Source organism: Panthera tigris, chromosome C1, assembly GCF_018350195.1.
Source record: "Panthera tigris isolate Pti1 chromosome C1, P.tigris_Pti1_mat1.1, whole genome shotgun sequence".
Taxonomy (NCBI): domain Eukaryota; kingdom Metazoa; phylum Chordata; class Mammalia; order Carnivora; family Felidae; genus Panthera; species Panthera tigris.
The window spans coordinates 162988777-163011802 of NC_056667.1; the positions used below are offsets into that span (position 1 = coordinate 162988777).

General features: G+C 36.2%; 1 protein-coding gene across 4 annotated transcripts in view; it reads left to right on the top strand.

The window, feature by feature from the left end:
• Positions 1–23026, top strand: part of MTX2 (metaxin 2) — a 64880-nt gene that overhangs the window by 540 nt on the left and 41314 nt on the right. For 2 of the 4 annotated variants that reach the window (XM_007074542.3, XM_042994748.1), the window contains exons 2-3: positions 21674–21721; positions 22715–22761. In XM_007074542.3, the coding sequence (XP_007074604.3) occupies positions 21674–21721; positions 22715–22761 (95 nt within the window). Of the gene's footprint in view, positions 1–9070; positions 9122–16836; positions 16924–21673; positions 21722–22714; positions 22762–23026 lie in introns of those variants that run through there. The other 2 variants (XM_042994749.1, XM_042994747.1) reach the window with 2 other exon arrangements.

Sequence of the window (23026 nt, forward strand, 5' to 3'; positions counted from 1 at the left end):
GGGGGCGTGGCTACAGGGGCCAGGTCTTGTAAGGCTTCATTCAGTCTGAGAGTGAGGTTGGCCTCCGTCGTTGGACCTGAAGTTTAAAGTGATTGTCCCTAATGAGTTGCCCTTGTTACCTAATGTTGTTGAGGGGCTACCGAAGATCTTGCTTTCTCTCCCAGCACCACGATATTGCCATCTGCTAGGTCTGCAGGATTCGTCGAAAAGTCAATCTACATATATTTTTTAGAAAAACCTTTGATTTGATGGACTGAATGTAGCTGATGTAAATAAAATAGATTTATGTTTTCTGTTTTCGAGGTTCTTACTGTAGTGGAAGAAATTAAATATTGTTGAGGAAGTGAGGAGACTAGACACAGGTATTGTAGGTATGTATTGATGGGATAATCTTTAAATGCAGTTAATCTTAACTTCCCAGAAGTATTTTCAACATGAGTAAAGAGACAGTTACCAGGATAAATAGGTACATTTAAAATGAAGTCGTGTCTTGGAAATGGAAAGTACTGAATGTGTCCTAAAATTTGTAAAGTGGTTTTCATTGCATTGCATTTGTGTGAACATACGTTTCTTTTTTTCTTTTTCACTTAAATACATTGTTTTCTGGCAGAGAGGGAAGCCCTCACTAGATTAAAAGCTTCATGAAAATAGGGATCTATTTGTTTTGTCCCCCATTGTATCCTGAACACCTGTTAGTTGGTGCTTAGTAGAATTTGTGACCCGAGTCAGTGAATAATCTTAAGATTTCAAACAATGATTATTTCTCTTTTTACCGCTTATGTTAAAAAAAAAAAGTTAGATCACTGATTTAATTTCCATTTCTGCAATGTTAAAAAAAATCAACCATTTCATATTGTATGCTGATAATGGTATACTGTATGCATGTATTCCAATGTGTGATTTCTTCTAAAGAAAAAAAATGATAAATGTCTTTTAGTAAACTTAATGAGTTTGGACTTTTGTGTCAGTTAGTAAAATTTAAGAATTTCTAGGAATTGTAATCTGTCTGTCATCTTAGCTGTTTGTAATGCTCTATTACCCTAGAAGGAGGCATTTAAAGATGGAAAAATTCAATAAATGGTGTTGGGCCAGTTCCTAAGTCATAACACCACAAGAATAAATTCCAAATGAATTAAAGATTTAAATGTAAAATAAGAACAAGAACCAAATTGTAATAAAATAATTAGAAAATATAGGTGGTAATTTTCAATAATCTTGGGTAGCAGAGGAAGCCTAAGGACACACAGGATCCAGAATCCTTGGGAGAGAAAATTGGCAGATTTGATTGCAGAAAAATTTAAAAAGCTTTATATGATAAAAGACATACGTTTCTACAGATTAATGAAAATATCAGCAGAATCCAGGGTAAAGGATAGGAACAGGCAGTTCACAAACAGGAAATGCAGATGGACAATGAACATATGAATAAATGCTCTCCGTCAATGAAAGTAGATAGTTTTCCAGCTAGTCAGATGCACAAAAATGAGTATGATAATTTCTAGTACTGACAAAGACATGGGGAAAACATCTACCTTCAAACTATTGGTGAGTCTATAAATTATTACTACTTTTTGGGAACTTAATATAGCAGTGTTTATTAAAATATCATCCTTTGATCCAGAAACTTTTCAGGGAATTTATTTGATAAAAATATAAGGACTATTGTTTAAAGCAATATGCATTATAGCATTAATTTTAATAGCAAAAAACCAGAAATGTACTAAATATATGCCAAATTACGGTATGCCCACATTATTACAAATACTAGAGATCAAGAGATACATCTGTTAAATATATTGGCTTGAAATTTATGATTATCTTAAATAAAAACAAGTTATAGTATAATATATATATTGTATAAACCCCATTGTTGTTAAATAAATCCTATATAAACATGTATATGTTTATGTAAGCACAGAAAAATAGAATATTCAACTAATTTTAACTTGTAATTTTGGAGTAATAAGTGTAGGGAGTTGGTGGAGGGGGGAGGAGCTACATTTCTGAATTGTTTGAATTGTTATAATGAGAATATTTTACTTGTGTGATTTAAACAATATAATTAAAAAAATTTAAAAGATTGTATCTGGACAAGCAGTGAAATAAGGGTGGCCAAAATAAACAATTTATATGAAACCCTATGTTTGCCTTGTTAAGTGACTTTTAAGTGTGACTCCAATCCAACAACTATTCAGAGTTTTCTATTTCTGGCAATAATATGGTTTTCTCGGAAGAGATCAATCTCAGGAGATTAGAGGTACATATCTATATAGTTCTATTATAAATAGAATAAATAGTTGTGAATCTGTTTTTGCACCTGAGAGCTTTATTAACAGTGTGCTTATTCTTCTTCCTTTCAGTGGATGTGAGCCAACACACTGACATTTCTTTCAGAAACATTGAAAGGCATCTTGCATCTATCTGTGATATTCTTGAGAGCCTTATTATTAAAAAAAATTTTTTTTGAATGTTTATTTAGTTTTGGTGGGGGGGAGGGACAGAGAGAGAGGGAGACACAGAATCTGAAGCAGGCTCCAGGGTCTGAGCTGTCAGCCCAGAGCCCGACGCGGGGCTCGAACTCACGGACCGTGAGAGATCATGACCTGAGCAGAAGTGGGACGCATAAATGACTGAGCCACCCTGGCGCCTTACCATTATTTTCTTTTTTTTTTTTTTTTTTTAATTTTTTTTTTTTTAACGTTTATTTATTTTTGAGACAGAGAGAGACAGAGCATGAACAGGGGAGGAGCAGAGAGAGAGAGAGGGAGACACAGAATCTGAAACAGGCTCCAGGCTCTGAGCTGTCAGCACAGAGCCCGACGCGGGGCTCGAACTCCCGGACCGTGAGATCATGACCTGAGCTGAAGTCGGACGCTTAACCGACTGAGCCACCCAGGCGCCCCCCATTATTTTCTTAAAATGCAAATGCGAGTCTTGTTTTAACATCTTCATTAGTTCCGTATTGTTTGCAGGTGGAGTGAAGTGTATAAGACCTGTAATAAGTAAGCCTCATCTCTTGTCACTCTTAAATTCTCACCTTTCTAAACTGTTTAAGAGTTCATCTTTGGCACATGTTGTCCTCTGCTTGAAATGCCCACTTTGCTTTTGTAACTCGTTTGTCCCTTAAGACTCTGGGCACATTTTAACTTATAAATCTATCTTATGTTTTTTCTTGTCAAATGAGAACTGTTTGGCTTTTTTTCCTTTTTGTCTGATAATAATTATGATACCTGGCCTTGTAGACAATGAAATAATATGAAGAATAAAGTAAAAATCACCTAAAATCGTAACACCAGGTTAAGACTTTAAAGTTTCACCCTCATCATTAAAACTTTGGTGAGCAGAGCTATCTTCTTCTCTGCCCCTAAATTAAAAAACAAATGAAACAAATTATCGAATGTACATATTTTTTTGGAACCTGTTTTGCCATATATCATTGAGATTTGTTTCCATGTCTGCAAATTGAATTATTGATCATCGTTTTCTGTGGTTGCATAGCATTTCATTATAATGAAGAAATCATAACTTATCCAGTCTTATTTTGGTGGGTATTTAGGGTGTTGTATTAGTTCAACCAGAGAAGCAGAAGCTGTAGGATTTTGATCTCTAGCTCTACCTTTGGCTCTAGCTCTAGCTTTATATCTGTATGTCTACACACACATGCATGGACACATACGTGGAATTGGCTTATGCTGTGGTGGGGGTAGGCCAACCAAGGATTGTGTTCACAAGGCAGGTAGCCAGGAATGGGAGATCCAGGAGGAAGAAAGGGTACGTGCAGCAGGTGCTGCTTGCAGTGTGTGGGCTCATAGGCCCTCTCTTTAAAGACTTCAGCCGATTAAATCAGGCACACCCCAAGATGATCCCTCCCTTTTTTTAAAAAAAAAATTTTTTTTAAAAAATTTATTCATTTTTGAGAGATAGATACAAGCATGGGTGGGGGGTGGGGCAGAAAGAGACACAGAATCCAAAGCAGGCTCCAGGCTCTGGGCTGTTAGCACTGCGGGCTGGAACCCACAGACCGCGAGATAATGACCTGAGCTGAAGTCGGATGCTTAACCGACTGAGCCACCCAGGCATCCCGATCCCCCTTTTGATTAATGTAAAGTTAACTGATTAGGGATTTTATTTATATCTGCAAAATCCCTTCACAGCAGCACATGGCTAACAGAGAAGGAGTTTATATGCTACAAAATGGCTCTTCTCTTTTGTTTTCCCAGGGTCTGCTAGAAAATGTCCCTTGCAGCTTATCCTAATCAGTAGAAAGAGAATTCTGGCAAATGTGGTTCAGTCTATTCAAGTTGATGTATCCTAAAGCCATCACTGGTATATATGATTTTTCTGTGATGTCAATAGTGCTTTCATAGACATATTTGTGTATCTCCTGAGTAGTTTCTTTGGATAAATTTCCTAAAGTGGAAGAGGATTTTGAATTGTTCTTATTACTTAATAATATGGAAAGGAAGGGTAAATTATAATTTTGAATTTTAATTTTTTTTAATTTTTAATTTTTGAATTATAGCTTGGATCTCTAGGTGATGATATGCTAGATTTAGAACCTTGGAAGAGGGATAAAAATAGTCCTGGATATTGAATCATTTTCAAAATCTTTTGGAACTGTGTATTTTCAATACTTATTTGCTTTTTGTTGTTGTTGTTTTGTTTGTTTGTTTTATGGCAAGATTTTTCCAATACATCATAGGGGAGGGCTGAGTATCCCCATTTGGGTTGTGTGAGCCCATTTGGAGCCAAAGAGGATGGAGTACTGTGATGGACAGACCGGACTCTTGCTTATCCCTGTACTAGGAGTGGCTCCAGGCTTTAGGGCTCCGCAGAGCCATCATACACACAAAAGGAGAGAGGTGCTGAGCCCTAAGCAGCAGAAATCTCCCACAGTGTCAATCACTTCTTCTTTTTTTTTTTTTTTTAAGATTTCATTTTTAAGTAATCTCTACCCCTAAAGTGGCTCAAATTTAAGACCCCAAGATCAAGAGTCACACGCTCCACGGACTGAACCAACCAGATGCTTCATCAGTCAGTCACTTCTTTCACCTTGTTTTTACACTTGTGGTGGACTTTGGAGTAAGTCAGACCTGGCTACTCACTAAATGTGACCTTGGGTAAATTACTTGCCTTTTTAAGTCTCAGGTTTTTTGTTTGCAAGATGGTTTCAATTTTAATTTTAATTAAGAAAATTTTAAAGATGATGAGAAAATAATAATGCTTAACCTTGTATCTGACCCACTGTAAGCATCCTTTTTTGAGCCACTGTTCTAGATGATTGATATACATAATTGCTAATATTAACAATTTGATCCTGTTTAAAAAATTTTTTTTTAATGTTTATTTTATTTTTGAGAGAGAGAGAGAGGGACGTAGAAGATCCTAAGTAGGCTCTGCAATGGATAGCAGAGAGCCTGATGCAGGGCTCAAACTCAAAAACCGGGAGATTCATGACCTGCCCTGAAATTGTACACTTAACTGACTGAGCCTCCTAGGCACTTCCGATCCTGTCTGATAGATATTATTCTTGTTTTATAGATGAGGAAATTGAAGCTCTGTTGGGTAGTAGAATATAAAGGTTAGGAACTGGGCCATTGGAGTAAGACAGAAATGAGTTCTAAGCTCAGCTGTCCCTCTCGTTCTGTGATTTTGGGCAGACTGTCCCAGGCCACAGTTTCCTTATTTGTAAAAGGGGATAATATGTTTTATAATATATATTAAGCACTTAGTATAGGGTGGTACATAGTAATGTTCAGTACATGATAATTGTTGTTACTACTTTCATTGCCCGAGAGCCTCTGAGGATGTTCCATTGGTAATGTTATCCTATTGCCATTTTGGACAGCATGTTGTCCAAAGTATCTTTATTTTTAGTAAGCCTATACCATCTTTCTGAATGACCTTATTACTTCACCAATGCCTTTCTATATTTTAAGCATATCAGTTAATTTCATCATACTGTAATTATTAATCTTTTGAAATCAGTATAATATCTGTTCTGTTCTTTATTTAGAAGCTCAGTAAACTATATAAGGGATAAAAAAAAGAAGACTTTCAATATTTCATTTATCTTTGTGGACATGTGGGTGCTTAATTATTTAAGTTTATTAATAACTTCATTCTAGCAGTAGCATTAATTTATAGTATGATCTGGGAAAGTAGTTTTATGGGTTCCATGGAATCCATTTCTAAGCATCTTCAAAGTATTATCAAAACAGGCATGTTTACATTTTTTAAAACTATTTATTTTGAAAGAGAGAATGAACATGAGTGGGGGAGGAGCAGAGAGCGAGAGAGAGAGAGGTCGGGGGACAGAGAATCCCATGCAGCCTCCATGGTATCTGCACAGCTCCCAGTGCAGGGCTCCATCTCACCAACTGTGAGATTGTGACCTGTGCCAAAATCAAGAGTTGGATGTTTAACCTAGCGAGCCACCCAGGTGCCCTACAACATTTTGTTTTTATATCAGCAACAAAGTACTGTCTATTTCATCCCTCTTCCATGTAAGTACTAGGAAATGTGGACTTTGACAGCAGTTCAGAAGGGTACTGGAAGCTCAAAGTGGAAAACGTAGTTTAAAAGTAAAATCGAGGGACGCCTGGGTGGCTCAGTTGGTTAAGCGTCCAACTTCAGCTCAGGTCACGATCTCGCGGTCAGTGAGTTCGAGCCCCGCGTCGGGCTCTGGGCTGATGGCTCAGAGCCTGGAGCCTGCTTCCGATTCTGTGTCTCCCTCTCTCTCTGCCCCTCCCCCGTTCATGCTCTGTCTCTCTCTGTCTCAAAAATAAATAAACGTTAAAAAAAAATTAAAAAAAAAAAAAGAGTAAAATCGATGTGTTGCTATTGCTCACAAGGTTTATTGAGAATGAAGAAAATGATAGTCAAAGCTCTTAATACCTGCATGCCTTATTATCTAATGATGAAGTTGTAGCAGATAATTGAAAATATACACTGTGTTCAATTCTTTTGTTCTCGAAAATAAAGATTTTTTTTTTAGTTATTTTCACTTAGTATTCTGAGGATTCTCCAGTACTGAGGAATGCACCTAGGAATTATTGAGACGTTTTCAACTGGCCATCACATTTCAGAGAATCTTCTTTCATTCATATCAGCCACATGAATAGTCTCACACTGTAGTCCTTATCACCCTGGAGTATTTGAAGATGATATTGAAGGGGCAGATGGAGAAGCAAAGCAAAGACAAAATAGGTTATACTTCAGATTAGAGGCAAAGGACAATTTATTGACAGCCGTGTGGCCTATTTTATTTTATCATACTTATATTCATGAATAGGTTGGAAACCAAATTCTCAGAGGCAGTGTTTTGTTGTCTTTTAGAAAAGTTTGATATGATGTTAAGATAACTTGAAAGTTTCTGACCTTGAAGTAGTCCACAGTTAATTATAATGTGAGTTTTAATTTTCTTGTATGCTTTATTAACATTCCGTGCTCTGAAATTACATGATTTTTAGTTGTTTTTGGTGATGGGTACCCCATAAAGATTTCATCTTATTTCTGTGATGACTTTTGAGTTATTAATTAATGTTAGCTCAAGCCTTCCATATATGAGTGAAAAGTGAAAAAAAAATCAAACTTTTTAACATTTTTCAAACATTTTTTAAATTTCTTGGTAAGCAGTTATCAGATGGACTGAAGATACCAAATGGAGACGAGATATTAAATTCAGGCTTCTCATTTTTTGTTCAAAGACAGAAGTAATAATATTCAGCAAATTCAGCTACAGACATTTATGTGTAGAAATATTTGCCTTGCCAGTAAGAGAAATGCATGTTTTAATTTTTTATGGCTTTGTAAATGATCCTTACTCTATTCTTGAACACTTTTCTTATTTTTGTACGCTCTATAAATGAATTATGGTTTTGAACTTTTCTACATCAGTAATAAAAATGAAATTTGATTGGTTAGTGATAAAGAGGGTTATTTTCATAAAAACAATCATTTTGTCATGGCAATTCCCATTAACTGTAACTGCGTTAGCAAAATGGAAACCGTAAAAAGCATTTCGTTGTGCTTACACACTTAGCTGTGTTTTTGTGCTGATTATATATTTTTATCTTTAAGAACTTTTATAAACCAAAGAAGTTTCTTTATGACTTAGTCTGCATTTGGGTTTTCAAAAAAGTTTGTTTGGTATATTTATCCCAGGGGATACGGTATCCTTAGATACTGAAATGGAATTGCCTCACACACGTCGTATTTCGTTACCTGTTCAAACTAGAACGCTGACTAGAACTTCATACAAATAAATTGTATCATTTGTTAGGCCTGAAGAGGGCCATCATTACTCCAGCATTTATTTCTGTAAGTTAGTATTGGCAGCTGATGCTTTAATGATCTGGCCTTTTGACCTCCTTTTCTTTTGATTGTTAGCCTTTACGTTATAGCAGAATGTTTTGGCTTCGTGAATGAGAAGTTTCTGATTTTCTTGTTTTATCAATTAAAAAAAGTTTTTATGTCAATAAGAATGTAAAAATAAAAGCTACTTTCTTTTTTTCATTAGGCATTGTTATCATTGTAATTTTTACTATTCATCAATTTGATGACGTACTTTGGCTAGTGGATGAGAATTGGTTATATAATGTTAGGTATTTATGTAGTAGTTTCTATTTATTTTTTTTAGTTGAGATTGTGAATTATTCTTGATATATTTTCTTCTCAAACAGATTTCTCCTTCTTGTCATATATACTTGTACTGATTTTCCCACACTATCATGTAGTGGCTATTTGGAGAAGGTAAAATCATTTTAGTCTTAAATATTTAGAAAGGGAGATAATGTCTTAGAAGTCATGGGGTACAGTTTAAAAACAAATATAAAGTATGTTTCATTATTTACTGTTTTGGATTATCTTTGTATCATAGGTAAATGGCTTTACTGGTCTGCATTTTATGAAAAGATTATGGTAAGCTTTGAGTTTAGCTAGCATACTTAAATCATTTTTCTCTTGGATTCTTTTTTTCCTCATTTCCTGAATAATGTAGTAACTGCCAACAGACCAGAGTTTCTGATGGAGGTATGCCATTGTAGTTACTGGGTTCCAAATTCTGGAGGTCAGGGAGCAGTAATGTGGTCAGGAAGCTGGAGAGTGAGATTTCAGGAAGGTAAAGTTTCAAAGTAATGGATTAATAAAATGGAACTGACTAGAGGGAAGGTGAAAATACCAAAATCCATGCCTGAAGCAGTAAAGTGGGGTTTATAAATGTGACATGGTCAGGAGTCTGATTTAGATGAACAGAGGGAATTCTGAGGCTTCAGATGGATTAATATTTAATTCTGTCTTTAATGATAGATCTGTGACTAATATAACTATTAAAACTGTGACTGTTCAGTTATTATTGTAGTATACAAACCACACCACAGCTTAGGGATGTAAAACAGCCATTTTATTATGTTCATGGATTCTGTGGGTCAATAATTCAGATAGGCCACTGGAGAGATTTCTTGTTTCTACCTCACAGTGTGTGGATACTCCGCTGGAAAGACACAAAGGCTAGGGATGATCTGATAGCTGGAGGCTAGAACATCTAGAAACGTCTTCACTTACATGTCGAAGAATTGCCGATTAGGAACTCAGCTGTGATTGTCTTCTGGAATATTTATACATGGCCTCTCTATGTGGCCTGGACTTCCTCAGAGCCTGGAGGCCATAGAGAGGTCAGACATTTAACTCAGTTCTCCAAAGGCGTATGTTCAAGCCACCAAAGGAGAAGATATATCACCTTTTATGACTCTGCCTTGGAAGTCTTGAAGCATCACTTCTACCATATTCTGTCAGTCACAACAGAGTTACAAGTCTGCCCAGATTCAAGGGGAGGAGATTTAGCTTTCACCTCTTGATAGGAGGATGGGGTAGGTGGGGTGTTGGTGAGGTTCTAGAAGAGCTTCTAGAACAGGATATACTGTTGTGGCTGTCTTTAAGAAATATAATGTGCTGCGGTAAACAAGGTGGTAATAATACTGGTGCAGAGGGATCAGCTGAGTTTAATTAAATCTGGGAACTGACTAGTCCCATTCATGAACTAATAGAGGTTCTAAAATGAGGTGGGGGTGGATGGGATGTGGGTGTGGGTAGAATGGTGTGTAAAGGTGGTAGGGTGTTATTGCACATCACAATTATCTGTGGAGCTCTCTAAAGCCACGCTTGCATTGCATGGCATCTCTCAGACCTCATCCATGCACTTGCACACACATTCCCTTTTTTCTCACCAAAGGCCTGTTACATGTGAAGGTTAAGGACAGCTCTAGGGCAAGGATATTTTCAAAACCTCCATAGATGATTGGGTTGTATACCTCGGTTAGAACCATTAAACAATTTGGGAGAGAAAATGAGTTTATGAGTTTTTACTGTTGAATTTAGTACACATTTTTGTTGAGATGTTGATTTTGTTTGATGATTTTATTTCCAGAGTTATAGCAACTTTTTGCTGTCAGATATTTTTCAGGCTTTAGATAGCAAAAGACCTGCTTGATTTCCTATAGAATATATTTGTTAGGTTGAGTACTTAATTTGTGCTGGGTCCTCTGCTGGGTGCTGGGTTACATAGAAGAGCAGAACAGTTCTTACCTTTGATGAACTTACATGCTTATGCAGAACACATCGATTGAAACGGATAATTTCTTTCTTCCTTCCTTCCTTTTTTTTTTTTTTTTTTAATTTTAGAGAGAGCGTTAGTGGGAGAGAGGGGCAGAAGGAGAGAGGGAGGGAATCTGCACTGACAGCGCAGAGCCTGATGTGGGGTTTGATCTCACCAACTGTGAGAACATGACCTGAGCTGAGACCAAGTGTTGGATGCTTAACCGACTGAGCCACCCAGGTGCCCCAGATGACCATTTTTTAAAAGAGAATTCAAATCTTGCAGCCCAATTATAAGGTTCATATCTATTCATGATCACATGTAGTTGACCTGCTTTTTATTGGAAATTAATGACAAATGGCTGATTGTTTTTATAATGTGACAAAGTCTAAACATGACCATTTGAGAAGATGACACGTGTACTTACTAAGAAAGAATGGAAGGTTTTATATTTAACTTGTATTCACTTTAGCTTCAGTTATTGGCTTGTTGATGCTGTGCATTAGTCTTCTTGACCCTTGTTAACCTTCAGAAGTTTGTTAGTTTTATGAAATTGATTTTTGAATGCCATTTTGAAATTGATCTCCAGTTTCACATAGATAGATTTAGATGGTTCATGTTCAAGTCTCATAATGATGAACTTAATTTTACTTTCCTATTGATTGCATCTAATGGAAAAACTATCATTTAACCACTTTGGTTCCAAAATAAGTGATGCTTCGGTTCATTAATCTTAAAGGCTTACTCTGGAACACTGTAAAATTGCAACATGCTAACTAAGGCATGTTTTAAAACATGACTTTAAGCCAAATGCGCAAATACTTAAGTAGAATAAGATGGACAGAAATCTTGAATAAAGTTAATCTACATATAGCCTCACTACCACATTCTGAGGCAAATGAATGAAAGAGGTGAAAAGAAGTTAATCTTAAATCAGGTGCATTCTGTGTCTTAGGGACGGTCTTTTTTTTTTTTTTTTTTTTGTGGTATTTACAGACCATCTGCATCAGAGTTACTGGGAGTGCTTGTGGCATGTTTGGATTCTTGGTCCTCATCTCTATATGGTATCAGAATTTCAGAGTTTAGGGTTTGGTGGAAATACATAATTTTATGAAGTTCCACAGATGATTCTTACATATTAAGGGTTGAGAACCACTGTTGTAGGATGATTATAGTTGCTTTAATTCTAATATTTAATTATCACCCAAGAATGTTTATTTGTAGGCTGTATAAGTTAGCTAATACAGCTGTGTGTTCACTGACTGGAACCAGACTACCTGGGGTCAGACCCTGGCTCTTAACACTTATTTACACTGTGACTTTGGGCAAATTACCTGTGCTTGTGTCTCAGTTTTGTAAATTAGGGATAATAATAATAGTCTACTTAATAAAGTTGTGAGATAGTTAACATGCCAAGCACTTAAGTGCACAATAGACACAGTAAGAGTCTTAAAATTTCGTTTGCCTCAACTTTATTGAAGTATAGTTTACATACCCTTTGAAGTGTACAATTCAGTGATTTTTTTAAATGTTTAGTTATTTATTTTGAGAGAGAGAGTGCGAGCAGGAGAGGGGCAGAGAGGGAGAGAAAGAATCCCAACCCAAGTAGGCTCTGCACTGCCAGCACAGAGCCTGATGTGGGGCTCGAACTCACAAACTGTGAGACCATGACCTGAGCCAAAATCAAGAGTCAGACGCTTAAACGAGTGAGCCACCCAGCTGCCCTTCAGTGATTTTTTTTAAAGGATATTTACAGAATTGTGATTATTACCACAATCTAATTGTGGACCATTTCCATCACTCCCAAAAGAAATCCCTTCCTCATTTACAGTTGCTTCCTATTCCCAGCCTGAATCAACCATTAATCCACTCCCTATCTCTGTAGATTTGCCTATTCTGAACATTTCAGATAAATGGAGTAATAGTTTGTTTTCTTCAGTGACTGGCTTCTTTCACTGGGCATAATTCTTTTGAAGTTCATCCCTTTTGTAGCATGTATCAACATATGGTTCCTTTTCATTGCCAAACGCTATTCTTTTGTATGGGTATGCCGTATTTTGTTCATCCATTCATCAGTTGATGGTCATTTGGGTTGTTTACATTTTTTTGACATTGAGAATAAGGCTGGTGGGAACATTCATGTACAAGTCTTCATGTGGATATATGTTTTTTTCATTTCTTCTGGGTGCATACCTAGGAGTAGAATTGCTGAGTCATATGGTAATTCTGTGTTTAACATTTTGAGAAACTGCCAAACTTTTTATATTCCCACCAGCAGTATGTGAGAGTTCCAAATTCTCTACATCTTTTAAACATTTTTTATTTTGTCTTCTTATTCCGCACCCCCCCCCCCCCCCGCCCCGAATCTTGTTGATTATAGCCATTCTGTGCCTGTGAAGTGGTATCTCATTATTGTGGTTTTGACTTGGATTTCTCTAATGACTAATGATATTAAGTATGTTTTCGTGTGGTTGTTGTTTATTCATATATCTCCTTTGGAGAAAAGTCTCTTCAGATCCTATGCCCATCAAAAAAATTGTGGGTTTTTTTTTTTTATTTTTTTTTATTACTGAGTTGTAAAAATTCTTTATTCTGGATATCAGCTTTATGTGTCTTGGAATCTTAGCTGTTACCACCACCATCATCATTGTCATTACCTACCTAGACAGAAGTTTTAGGTAGTGTTTGACCAGAACTGACTACGAGTTTTCTTGAATTTTCAATCTGTTTTGCTTTCTGTCCTCTGCTTTCTGAATGGCAGGTTATTAGAACCCATTTGCCTTGGATAGTAATTCTCCTGTATCATTCATCCATATGCCCTCACTTTGGGTCATTTTAATTGCCCCTGTAAAAGAGATCCCAGAATGCTCCTCAGTCCCTTACACCATGTAAGGACACAGCAAGACTTCAGCAGTTAGAGTCTCAGAAGAAGGCCTTCACCAGAGCCTGACTATGCTGGCATCCCGATCTTGGACTTCCAGCCTCCGGAATCGTGAGAAATTTCTGTTGTTTAGAAGTCACCAGTCTGTGGTATTTTGTTACAGTAGCCCACAGGGACTAAGACAGTAGCCTTACTACTGTGTTACAGAATGCTTACCTGCCAGTCTTTTCAGGTTTGTGGAAATGACACCATGGCACTGCACTTCTTTGTTCTCTAACATGAGCCATTTTCTGACATGAACATCGATCTCTGACTTTTGAGGCGATGCGACAATGGTTTTAAACTCCTTTCATGGGAAGGGTCACTTCCTGCTTAAACATCCTGTGTAGTGTCATTAAACATTCCCTATGAAACAGTAGCTCGGCGACATTGATATTTAATACTTTCATGATCAGTATTTTCTGGGATGTAGTGTTGTCTTTGAACTGTACTATAGTCTGCAGGTTAAATTACTGTTAAATCTAACACATAGCTCTTAAAATTCTAGTTTTGATAAAGTCCCATGGCATCATACTTTAAACATCTTAAAAATGTATTTTATTTTTTTATCTTTTTTTTTTACATTTTTATTTTATTTTTTTTGAGAGACATAGAGAGACAGAGCACAAGTTGGGGAGGGGCAGAAAGAGAAGGAGACACAGAACCTGAAACAGGCTCCAGGCTCTGAGCGGTCAGCCCAGAGCCCGACACATGGCTTGAACTCACAAACCGTGAGATCATGACCTGAGCCGAAGTCGGACACTCAACCGACTGAGCCACCCAGGCGCCCCTTAAAAATGTATTTTAAATGAAGGCTTTATATCATAACTGCCTGAAACTTGATAGATGTCTGTGGTGATATCATGGAGATCATCAGCATAATATTTATGTCAAACTAGTAAACTTACTTCCTTCTTTCTCTGTGTGTCTTGCAGTAACTTGTCCATGTTTATGAGCTGCCAAATGCTTTTTGAGTGTTTTGTTATCTCAGTATTTGCATTCATACCTTTGGCAGAAGGCCATCCAAATTTAGAGATAGGGTACACATGTTTCTTACTCCTTTTGTATAACACTGTCTGAATAGTCGTAGGAAGCTGAAGAGATGACATACAGGAAGGAGCTTTTGGAATTTAGTTGCCTAAGGATATACTGGGTTTGACTTCATTAGTGCACAAATGATAGGGTTGTGTAGAGTTATTATAGCATTAATCAATTTGATGGATTGGAAATATGACAGTACTGAAGCAGCATGTAATATTAGTGCCTATTATTCTACAAATTATGTCTTCACCTACATTCATATGCCAGAAGAGTCATGTTGTGCATTAAGAATGCAGAACTTAAAAAACAACAGAGGGCACTTCCTTCCATGGCCCCTCTCCTGCCCTCTTAGATGAGATCATCGAGATGTTTATTAGGTCATAGCATTTCCATACCGTGGAATAGTCTGTATTGAATGGCATAGATAGAACATCGCCCCTGGAGTGACCCAGGTTGATACTTGGGAGAATAATTTACCTGCAGGTAAAATATAGCATCTGTAAGAGACATAGGGATAGCTATATGTGAAGTTATGGACCAGTAGTCATTTCTCTAAAAGTTATAATGGACTAGTAGTAAAGAATATTGATCTTTTTGTTGTTATGTTGTGTTGGTTGATAAAGCTTAAAAATAGTAGATGCTTTAAACATAATTAAATGAGAAGCAAATATGTATTTTGGGGGGGCTATGGGTATTGGTTTACCCTGTGTACATTTCTAACACTACATATGCTTTCGTTTATTTTATCTTACGGCTTTCAAAAGTCCCAAGAGTATGTATCCTCTTTTTTTTCTTTTAAACTTTGTTCTCTTCCAACATAAATACTTAAAGAATGGAGAAAATTTCTTTGAAAAATTAAAAAACACTCATTTTGATAAAAAAGCTTACCATTCCACTGAAGACTGAAACTTGAAGAGGCATCTCCTTTGCTTCTGGTAAAAGAGGCACTAAATATAAAATAATCATGGCAGTTTTGCCTCTGCAGAATTTGAGAGTAGGTAAAAGGCTAAGTAGGTAAAAGACTTTTAATAATGTTAATCGGATAGAAACTTAGTTATGAGGTGCTCTCATATTTGCTTTATTTCTAGATTTTTTTCTTTATAGAATAGGAATATGTTTTTTCTTTATAAAAATGATAAAAAAAACTTTCATGGGTCTTTTGCTAGGGAATAAAAGTCATTCTGATTTTAGATAATTAATGTCGGCCACTAAGTACCTTAGAGTAAGTCATTGCTGTTATGAAAATGATATAGTAGTTTCTTATTGTGAAAGAATTTCTGAAAGGTGGGTAGTTTTACTTTGAAACTGTTGTAATAAAGATATTAGCTTTAATGACACTCAGACAAAAAAATTAAATTCAGCTTAATTTGTATCTCATATTTTGGCCACATTCAGTTTGGAGCAATTGAGAAGCCAAGTCTTTAATAAATAATCTTAGGACCATGGGAATTTTTTTGTATTCTAGGAACTTACTGCTTAGAAAGATAAGGTATTGACATAATGATAGAATAGAGTTGAAAGTAATATATGATATAAAACAAGTACAAACTGTTATGGACAATATAGATAAAAGAAATTAGATTTGTTCAGTGCAAAAGCCTTTTTGAGGTAGGTGGCATTTAAACTTGGTGTTGAAAAAGGTGTAGGATTTGGGTATTTGTGGTGAAAGGAGTATTCTGTCCAGAGGGGAATAAGTTGAACAAAGTCACAAAGGTGAGAAAGCATGAAGTATATAGCATTAAGTATTCTGGTGGGGTATGAGGGTCTTGTTACCACCCCCACCCCCCACTCCCCCAGTTAATTTGTGTGTGTTCTTTCCAACCTTTTCTCATAGTCAAAAAAAGATGATTTCACTAGAATAGAGGACTCTTCTTTGTTCAAGTGTATATGAGCAACTGGGTTCCCTGCTAAAATGTCAAATAAGTAGTTATTTAATTAGAGCAGTGTTTTCCAAAGTGGAGTGGGGTGTATACACCCTGTGTTATGTAAGACAATCCTTTCAAGTATAGGAAGAAAGTATTGGAGCTTGGACTTGAATTTATTTTTTAATTCTGTTTTCTTTTTTAATGTACACTTTTTAATGTGCGTGATTTGTTAGCTTAGGAATACCAACCATATGATTCCTAAATCTGTTTGGACTTGAAATATTTGGACCTCAAATATTTTATCGATTGGGGTTAGATTTTAAAAAGTGGTAATGCCTGGGTTAGAGTTGTAGGATGTGGAAAGGGGACTACTGAGATGACTGGTCAGATAACTGAAGGCCTTTTGTTTGTCTTAGGAATGCTACAACAGGAATATCAAATGGGAACTATATATTTGATATGAAACAAAGAAACAAATTTCCAGGTTCAGGGTCAGTGCACAGGTAAGTTTATAGAAGTAGATTCTGCCAGTTATTTAGGCAGCTGCTTGATAGTTTTGTATTTGGGTTATTGATTGTAGTATTAAATTTACTTGGTAAAGTTTTTTCTTTTTGGCCATGTTTTGTAATTTCTTTATCTTGTCTGCTGCATTCTTAACCCAAACAATACAGAATAATAACAGCGCTGATAGTGGTAATAATAAAAACATTTATTCAGCCAACATTTACTGATTGCCTATTAGGTGCTCAGTTCCAGGGATGAAGTAATGAGCAAAGACCAGAAATGAACACTGGATTCATGGTGTTTATGTTCTAGTAAGGGAGATAATCAACCAGGTAGTCCTCATATCAGTGTAAAAATGTTATCTTTGATAAGTGGTACAAAGGACTGTGCGTGCTATTCAAGCTTGTAAAGAGAGTATTTGCACTATTTGGGGAGGTCAGTGAAGACATCCCTGAGGATAGGACTGGCAACATAATGTGTAGGGTCCAGTGCAAAATGGTAACATGAGGCTCCTTGTTCAAAACAATACCAAGACTGTAATAGCAGCGTGTAATAGACTTAAAATCAAGCGTGGAGTCGTTCCAAGTGCAAGCCATGTGCAGTTGCTCAGGTAGCACATCCAGGAAGCTGGCCCGAGATCTCAGCATGTGTGAGCTGAGCCATACTAGGAGTGAAAGATAGTGCCAGGGCAGAGGAAACAGCACAAATGAATCTTTGGGTCAGGAAGGAACATGGTGCAGTCAGAAGCTGTCTGAAGGCCAGTGTAGCTGGAGTGTAGAGTTGTCAGAGTGGAGTTATGATGAGGCCAGAAGGCAGAAGGCCAGAGAGGTAGAGACGGTGATATGTAAGGCCAAGTTGAGGATTCTGATCTTTATTCCAAGAGCCACATCAACCATTGATGTGTGTTAAGTATAAAGTTTACTTTTAAGGCACAAATAATACCAGTGTCTTGCACCTTGATAGCATTGGACAGCATTCTCTCTCAGTCCCCATTTCCTACCAAACTCTTTTTCAGAAGCTTTGAGTTTTACCTTCTGTATTTATTCCAAGGCTAGCCTTTCCCAAAAGTAAGTTTAAAAAGGCAATGAATTCACACCAGGGAGTACTTTTGGTGGTAGAAATTGAACATAGCTTAGGTGAGTCGTGACATTTTACTCACTATTGAATTAGTCTATGGTCTAAAACATTTTAGGTCGATGGAAGTAAAACCAGTAAGAGATGAAAATGTTTTATTATTAAGATGTTTTTTTTTTAAATGCTACAGATTTTTAAGGTCTATTGTCAGCACCATAATTTTAAATTCTTAATTTCCCTCTCATTTACATGTGGTTAGGAGCAAGGGGTGGATATTGACTTGTCTAGCCTTGGGAAAGATGTATAGGGAAAGCCGTTGCATTTTTGGGCTTTGTCTTTCAATAATAGGCATTCTCAGTAAAGAAAACCTCAATTAATATTGCCCAAACCAAGGAACAGCCATTCATATGAACAGCCATTCATAACATTCATATTTGTTATGTGTCATAATAATGTTCGTGATTCATGGATTTACTTATGAAGGCAGTTAATAGAGCTCATTTCCTAGAAAGATACCTGCATGGTTGGTTTGTAGATCCATTGCCATGCCACACTTAGAATTTTCACTTTTGGCACTCTATTGAATAACACTCTAGGTATTTCTTCTCCCATGTCATGTTTAAAATGTAATTATTTGAGCTGGTTCCAGTGGAAAATGCACTTAAATCAGTGATGTTTGTATACTTTGAGTTGCTCAAGGGTGAGATAGGCAGTTGATCATTTCTTGCATACTCTACCATTTCTTGCCTCCTCGTCCACGGATATAGTAGAATGCCAGGCTGCTAAACACACACACACACACACACACACACACACACACACACACACAGGCAATCTACTTGCCTTCTCTTTTTAAATGAAAGCTTCTATTTGTGAAGATAACATCAGATGTTTTGGCAGAGTTACTTTTTAGAGTTTATTTTCAACAGTAGTTTCTGAGTTGGAATGTATTTTGTATCATGGATCAAGGAAAAACATCCAGTTTTCACCCCTTCACCCCAGTTTGCATCTTTAGTTCCTTATTTATAACAGAGATTTTAGTATTTGTAGGCAACTTCTTTATTTTTATTTGTAGTCAGGTGTTATGTCTCAAGATTACTTTCACAAATGTCTGTTGTATTAGAACTGGAGAATTCATGGTGGTGATAATAAATTAACTGTTACCTGGAACTACTGAACACGTAAATTGCTGTTCATATGAGAACTCTGCAGTTTTGCAGTGTAGTTAAGTAGCTTCTGAGTAGTCACAGAATACTTAAATTATTTTGAGTATATGCTTAGCGCTAAGTGTATGTTATTCCATTGTTTTGAAAAGTAATCTTTGTTTAGTACATGTAAAACCCAGTTAACCATAAATTAAAATAAACCAGACTATTTAATTAGAACACTCCATTACTTTAGCCTAGTTGATAATGTTAAGTTCAGTAAAGCTTTGGTTAGCCTGAATGTTCAGGGAATAGAATGGTAGGTTTAATCAAATGTCTTCTTTCTTTCTTTCTTTCTTTCTTTCTTTCTTTCTTTCTTTCTTTCTTTCCACAATTACTGTATGCAAAACATGGTCAGAGTAACATATAAATGGGACATATCTGTGCCCTCAAGAAACTTAGTTTCGGCGTCTTTGAAATTTTTGTAGATTTTATTTTCTGCTTTATTGCTTTAATAAGATTAAGATGCATATAATTGAATCTTTTTTTAAATAATTGAATCTTCAATGATGTAGGATCTTATAACGAATGAACCTCATTGTATTGTTTCTCATATAGATGTAAACGGTGTAGGTGTGCTGACCATACAATTTATCTTAAAAGGTTATTTTTTAGTAATTCGCTGATGTCAGCTTGTTTTTGTTTCCCTGACTTTTATTTTAAAAACACTGTTACACAGGTTAATTGGGCTCTTATTGAAATTTTACTTTGTTAAAAGTTTTACAGTAACATACAATAAATATGTAATTTTTACTGCTTTTTGGTATGTGAGTTGAAATTCAGTAGCTTTTACATATATATATAATATTATGAGCAACAGCATACAAAACTATGTATGGTCCATTGTTTGCTTGATGATTTCATGGTATTATTCCTAAATATGAGTTTGATTTTGTATAGCCCAAACCAAACCAAAAGTAGCATTTATAATTTATAATGATATTGTGTTTTTCTTTTCATTCTGAAGTATGAATAAAAACAAATTAAAGCGTTCCTCCCTCCACCCCCACTCCCTGGACTGTTTAGTGCATCTTAAGGAGAGGTTAAGAATTATAGTCAAGCCTGGACTCAGGCCTAACATTAGTTTTACTAGTAGCTTCATTTCACAGTGTAGGTACTGCTTCATCATGTTACACCACTTTATTTTTATGGAGTGGTGGTGGTGGGTTCAAGGCAATGGAATGTTCTAGAATACAGTAAGATTCTTCTGTAGGTTTAAATACCACCAGCTTATAAGGAAAGATGCATAGCCTGAAAGAGATATATTTGATTCTTTCATACAGTGGTGTCTGTTTAAAACTTTACTTTCTTAAAAGTTTACAGTAAAATATCATAAATATTGTTTCACTTTTTTTCGATAGTGAATCAAATTCAGTATCTTATAAGTAACATTTTGGGATGTCTGCTTTTTGGAGGCTAAAGTAATAGCATATAGGCTGTTTTTAGTTTTTAAATTTTAACTTTTGGTGGCTAAAATGAACAAATCAGGAGACTATAGATGCTGGAGAGGATGTGGAGAAACAGGAACCTTCTTGCACTGTTGGTGGGAATGCAAACTGGTGCAGCCGCTCTGGAAAACAGTGTGGAGGTTCCTCAAAAAATTAAAAAAAGATCTACCCTATGACTCAGCAATAGCACTGCTAGGAATTTACCCAAGGGATACAGGAGTGCTGATGCATAGGGGCACTTGTACCCCAATGTTTATAGCAGCACTCTCAACAATAGCCAAATTACGGAAAGAGCCTAGATGTCCATCAACTGATGAATGGATAAAGAAATTGTGGTTTATATACACAATGGAATACTACGTGGCAATGAGAAAGAATGAAATATGGCCATTTTAGCAACATGGATGGAACTGGAGAGTGTTATGCTAAGTGAAATAAGTCATACAGAGAAAGACAGATACCATACATTTTCACTCTTATGTGGATCCTGAGAAACTTAACAGGAGGCCATGGGGGAGGGGAAGGGGGAAAAAAAAAGAGGGAGGGAGGCAAACCATAAGAGACTCTTGAGAACTGAGACTAAATTGAGGGTTGATGGGGGGTGGGAGGGAGGGGAAAGTGGGTGACGGGCATTGAGGAGGGCATCTGTTGGGATGAACACTGGGTGTTGTATGGAAACCAATTTGACAATACATTTCATATTAAAATACATAAATAAATTTTCACTTTTGATTGGGCAAGATGTCTTCCACTTCTTCTCCATTAAAACAACAACAACAAAAGCAACAACAATACAACCTGCCACCAAATAAGAAACCAAACATGCACGTAAAAGAAATTATCTAACCTACTTACACAGGATACCATACCATCTAAGGTGGTGTGATTATTGCCATATATAGAAGGTAACCTTGGCAGTCGACTTTCAGTTAAATGCTCTAGGCAAATGTTTGTGCTTATTAATTTGGTTATTGATATGTGTTTGCCTTATGTACCTGATTATCACTGCCTCGTTTCCACAGCTGCAGAGCCTTGGCCCGAAAATGCTACCTTATATCAGCAACTGAAAGGTAGGCACTTGTTCACGATTAAAAATGGTTATGTATAAAAATGTACTTATTACCAAAAAAACCCGTCGATAATGTCATTTACCTCTGAGAGAACATAAAACATAAAGAAGGGATTCTCTCATATAATTTGTATTGGAGAGTTTGCCTAAACTTGTATCTGCCAGTGTAAACCAACTATTCATGGCCTATAAGGTTCTTAGTTTATTATTGACTCATTATATTGGCTGCTGTAGGCAGTGTAAAATGATGTGGTTGCAGGAGCAGTTGGCAGATTTACTGCACCAATAGCTGACACAGCAGATTTTTGAAGTCCTGTGGTAAAGTGGGCTCTCAGTAAAAAGGAACTGTTAAAATGTATAGGCTAGGATGGTTCAGGCTCCCTTTAGCAGCTCTTCATATATCATCAGATCACATTATGGACCCCATTTGGGGCTCGGCAGCCTGCTGCAGTTGTCAGAAGACTGCAAAGTAATGAAGACTAATAGGCAGCAGCCCTAGTCTTCTAAGCATGGAATTTTTATTGCTGCAAACTTGTCATCTTTCTTTTGTGTGACAGACCTAGACACTCTGTGCAATATTAACTGCAAGCTGGTTTTATATGGTTTTGAATGCTTTTACTTTTAACTAGAGGGGTTTGAGAACATACTGTTTTGCTTAATGAAAAGAAGAATAATATTTCTTGAAAACTTGAAAAATGAATTTGTTTTTAAGTGAGTGATTTTAATTAAATATTGTTGATGAAATACGATAAATGGTCAAATAGTTTTGGAGGAAATAGTCTTGTTTTATCATTGTGTACATATTGTGATAATTTAATCAAAATTATGATTGCACAATAGCATTGATAGAGAACTTTGTAATTACTTTGATGAAAGGCTGTACCTTTTATTTTTCAAAATAGGAATAGTGTTTTAAAATCAAAACATTTATAGGTGTATTATACTTGTTTAGCAATCTCACTTTTGACTCGGACCTTTCGTTGTATTTCCACAGGGGAGCAAATTTTGCTTTCTGACAATGCAGCTTCTCTTGCTGTGCAGGTAAATATGTAAATAATGTAATATTTTTTCAATTTGAGTTGCAAGTGTTTTTTCCTCACCAGGAAGTCTCTGATGTCGTATGTGTACAGTTTTTCTGTGTGATTTACCATTATCAATATAACATCTCATCTGTGAACTACAATTTTATTATGCAATATTTTCAGTTAATTGTTATCAGTATATAAAAGAAAAGTCTTCATTCTTTTTATAAAAATCACTTCTATGCTAGATGTATTCTCTTCGTAGTTTAGCTTTTGACTAGATA